This window comes from Haemaphysalis longicornis, unplaced genomic scaffold (assembly GCF_048455015.1).
Source record: "Haemaphysalis longicornis isolate Haplotype H1 unplaced genomic scaffold, Haemaphysalis longicornis Haplotype H1 scaffold_7, whole genome shotgun sequence".
In the NCBI taxonomy this organism is placed as follows: domain Eukaryota; kingdom Metazoa; phylum Arthropoda; class Arachnida; order Ixodida; family Ixodidae; genus Haemaphysalis; species Haemaphysalis longicornis.
This window is the reverse complement of record NW_027526422.1, coordinates 176,357,354-176,362,042: the sequence shown is the minus strand read 5'-3', so window position 1 is coordinate 176,362,042 and position 4,689 is coordinate 176,357,354. Positions and strand designations below refer to the sequence as shown.

The following is a 4,689-nucleotide window of genomic DNA, read 5'->3' as shown; positions in this document are numbered from 1 at the left end:
TTCAAAGGACGCCTATCCCATGTCTCGCTGCACTGCCTCATTTGTTCTTCCTCGTCGAACTGGGGCACCCTCTATATTTCAACGCCCGATGGAATACAAGGTTTTATTTAAAACTGCTTCGCTGAAATATATGCACGCGTGTTGGGGGTCTAAGAATATACAAGAGAATATTTATGGCATAGTAAACTTGCTGAGAAAACTACTTTTGTTCTGATGATTACACGATACCCCCAAAAAGACTTGATTCCAGTGATATTTATTTCGAGATTATACAATAAACAGACCGTATGCGTGAGTTCTTAGACTCGTGCACGCACTCCAAAAAATTGCGTGGTGCGTCACAATAACAACGTCTCAATTCGACGATTCTGAGGCTATAATGGCGTCGGCACGTATGTCTCTCCACAGCTCGATGAAAGATGATTTCTTCTCAGCTTCTTGGATTCTCATTTCCATGCGACGTAGCAGCTCTGGCGTGAAGTACTCTTTCCATCCACCTATTTTAGCAGTCCTTACGACCGCGTATTTGTTTTCATCTCCATCGTGGCCATTTTTCCAGGTTGGATTGGCGCGCGAAAGCAATTCTTTCCATTCATCATTCAGACCTTCCTTTGCGTCTATAACCAATATGCTTCTCATTGATTCGGCCGAGGATCTCTCGAGCAATTGCTTGAGCAGCTCTTCGTCCTCTTTTAGGGCCTTGCCATGCTCCTCACCGAGAAAGTGTGCCAATTTAAGCACCATGTCTGCGGTGTTTTTCTTGAGTTCTTCGTAGGTCATGAAAAACACGTTTGGTTCGTTTCTCAGCGCGTAACCGGAGGCCACATGTTCGAAGTAATCGCCGTACCCAAAATTTCCTTCAATAAATGCCTGGACAAACTCTTCAAATGTGCCGTCCTGAAACTCATAGACACTGGCGTTGGTGGCCATATGGTAGAAGGAGACACACACGTCCCACGGGTTGCGAGCCATGTAAACGTACTTTGCTTCTTCCCCCATCGTCCTTCGAGACAGTGGTAGATGAGAGAAGAATGTTCTCAGAGGAAGTGTTGGCGTCCAGTCCTGGCACCTCGAGTACTCCAACATGCGCATGTTGTCCGTGAAGTCTTTGTGAGTTGTGATCGGTTGGCCTTTCCTGAGTATCAGCTGAATAATAAACTGCACCCAGTGCGTTCCGCTCTTCGGGAACGTAGACAGGACGACGTCTCCGGCTTTGGCTTTGAACTTGAGATTCTCACGAAGTATGTCAGCATCAAGGCTTAGGCATCGAGGCACGCCGTCGATTATCTGATATTTCGGTTTCCTGCGCTCCATGGTGAGGCGGTCTCTCTGAAAAACGATGATATTGTATGAGCACCAGGATTCATAACGTAATAAGCATTTTGTTGAAAAGCCCTCATAATGCGTCAGTGGATTATTTCGGCAAAAAGCTGCCCATATTATTCTCTAGTATGCCAAATGCAAGAAGGTATGTTTTCCCGGCTAAGAGCGCTGTTGCGGAAACAGACGTCTCAAACAATGCTTCAACAAAGGTAAACACGTATCAACGTAATTTTGATCTAATCACTGATTTTGGGGAGTGTTATGCCAATTCTAGAACCCTTGAGCTACATCAAAGCAAACATTCCAACCCACTAGATGCCTGAAAACTAGGGGAGCCGGAAAAACAGCGGCATGATTTGGCTTTTTCTAGTGACGTGGGTAATGGTGAACGCTGCAATTTCCGGTGTTAAAGCATATGCGAAAGCGGTTGTTAGAAGTTACTTCCGTTGACTATCCGTGATACAGCCATGAAACTGCGATGGCTGTTCTCATTGTTCGTGGCCCAACCACACTTACGAGTGGCTATGCGACAGTTCTGAGTTTTTATATCCAGATCGTAGCCAAAAGGAAACTCATAAAGTGGCCCACAACATCAAAAGAGCAGGTGTCATCGCGATTGGCCAAAGTCTTTGTACGTGCCGGTGAGAACAATAGGTTGTTCTCACCGTTCATAGTTGTTCTCTCTACATCATAGGAAAACTGATATTTTTGAATGGGCTTCACGGGCTGCTGTCATCACCATTGACTAATCTACTTAAGCGGGTAGGTTATTAGGCCTGCATTCAACCTAAAGGTTCTAGTCACGCTAATGCAAGGCCTAACGGCGTACCAAGAAACTGCAAAGTCATTGCATGTCAAGCTGCGGCCCCAGTTTACATCAGATCTCAGAGCGAAACGTTAAAGCAAACGTCGTCCCGTAAGATTCCAAATGTGAAAATTATTTAACCGAATGCGCTGATTCACTGTTTGAGCATTTGCGCAATTCGGCGTCTTTCGAGACTCTGTCAAGATACTTCTTTTACGAGTAAACGTGATTAAAAACTAAAACCTCTATCCATGTGGAGCGGCTCCAATCAAGATGACGATTTATACGCATTGAACGTGAAACTTATAAAGATTGAGTTATATGATAGTATAAAATCTAAATGTATATTCCAGAAAACCTGTCACACAAATGTGGAGAGCGGTTTAGCCACGTAAATTTTATTGTGCGATACACATCAAATGTGGCAAGAGTACGGTGGTCCCGCCAAAAAATAAGCGTGCTGATTTTTTTACTTCTTTTGAACCTTACGCAGAACTCTCTGCTTGACGTTGAGGTACAAGCCTGCGTTCTATATCTCGGTCCTCATGTTCGAAGCTGTGCATTCAGCTGAACCTGTTGCCGTCTGTTGAGGTTTACGTCAATGTGACGTCGATGCCTACTTCATTAGATCGAAACTAAATGTGCTATCCTCCACTACTTCAATATATTTTAGTGTGATTTGCGTGTCTCACTACAAAAATGGTAAACAGTATATGCGCGCTCCCGGTGCTACTACAGGGAACAGAAACATGGGGCCAAGGCAAGTACGTCGAAACACAACTCAGCACCGTTTACCGGGCCGTTTGGGAAGAATGATTTCATGTAGCATAGGGATAGAAAAAGTGCGCTGGTTTTACACACATTGATATTGAATGCACCCGAGCGTAAATAAAGACATTAGAACAGGCTCCCCAGTATGCGCGGAGAATAGCCAACAAGTGCTCAACAAGCGAAAGAACTTGTAGCTTTCCGCAGGATAATGTCTAGGCTAGGTAGAATTTTAGGGACAAGGGTGAACGCCAAAATGTTTGCGCAAGAAAATCACGCACGATGGAATTTTTTTGAACTTTAACGCAAGGGATTTTGTTTTGCATTGTGCATCAACAGGCAGTTCGCGATCAGGAGAATAAAAATACTAAATTTTTGACAATACATTCTTCTTTTAAATTACAAATGCAATAACGGCACACTGGTAGTCTCAGGTGTACTACTTCAGATTCATTTTGAAAATATTGTTTTCATGTTTAGTATTAGAACAACTCTGTTGCTGGCATCCAAAACGACAGAAACGCTTGTAAATGATGAGTGTGTATCTAGGATGGAATCTCCATCTTAAAAAATTCCGGTGAACTGGTATGGTACTACGAGGTGCAATACTACATTAAATTGAGAAAAAATACAACGCATGCCAGATGATTTGTCGCGGAGACAGCAGACTCCCGAGCTTGGGGGTTTGGTGTAAATTCACACCTCTGTACTCACCGGTTTTAGAATATGCGTTATCCTGGGACAAACAGTGTGCACTGGACAACGAGCGAAGGCTCGGCTTCTGTTATACCGGCCAAACCACTTATCGAAATAAGCGACGGTCGTCGCACGTCGTCACGTCCTCCACGACGAACGTACCCCCATTTCTGCTGCTGACAACGTTCGCTTTTTTTTTTGTACGTAAGCAAGGTAAATCAGTGGAAGATAACCTGCTTGCGAACGTTGAACCTCACAGATAAGGGTATTCGAAAGACACTGAGAGTTTTATCTTATCGTTTGGAGATTTCGAAATGCCCTGCTCCTATGGGTTGTCGAGCTATTTCACTTGAAAAAGTTCGCTAAACATGACACAAACGCGTGAAACGACAAACAATGCGAGTCTTCCGTTCGCGTCATCAGAAGAATGTTTTTTCTAGAAATCATGGGGCATCAAGTAATTGACCTTAGTTCTCTTCTCCAGCTGCATTTTCCGATGAAGCAGGAGTAATTGTTCTTGCTTCCTGATGGGTCGAACATCTGCAGCAATGGTTTGCGACAAATGTCTGCAGGAACGGCGCTTATTTGCAGTCACGCGAAAGTGTTGTTTCTGAAAAGGTTTCAAAGGCAGGGACCTGACATTCAGATTCCCCTCACAGAATCGGGACGTTTTTGTAGACTGCCTGAAGCTCCTAGGGAAAGGAACTCTGTCCCAGCAAGGTAATATCGATAGGTGTACTAAGAAGCGCAAATTTTCTGACGACAACCTGGGTGGGATTCCCAAATCTCGGACACACTTTCGGGATTCCTTTTCTACTATTTTGTCGTTGTTTGACAATGCGCTGACCGGCCCCAAAATTTTTTAATGGGAAAACACCCGTCAGTTCCGGGTGCATTTCCCACCGGGGTGACCATTTTCTGGAGAAGAAAAACGGAAATTCTGGTTTCTAGATATTTCTTGCCACTTAACAGGTTATGAATTATTTGGAACTTCCCACTGTGATACACTTCTTAACCAAGGAATTGTTCTGAAGCATTAAATCTTGAGACCGGCGAGAAATTTTATATATAACTAGGAAAAAGATGAAGGCCATTAG

The 4,689-nt window shown here is 43.9% G+C and overlaps 1 protein-coding gene across 1 annotated transcript; it reads right to left on the bottom strand.

The window, feature by feature from the left end:
* Positions 1-240: 240 nt before the first annotated feature.
* On the bottom strand, positions 241-3,746 carry LOC144145569 (amine sulfotransferase-like). Its single transcript, XM_077677220.1, has 2 exons — positions 3,611-3,746; positions 241-1,329 (listed from the first exon to the last, which is right to left on the bottom strand). The coding sequence occupies exon 2, from the start codon at positions 1,312-1,314 to the stop codon at positions 355-357; it is 960 nt and encodes a 319-aa protein (XP_077533346.1). The 5' UTR covers positions 1,315-1,329; positions 3,611-3,746; the 3' UTR covers positions 241-354.
* Between the last annotated feature and the right edge of the window lie 943 nt (positions 3,747-4,689).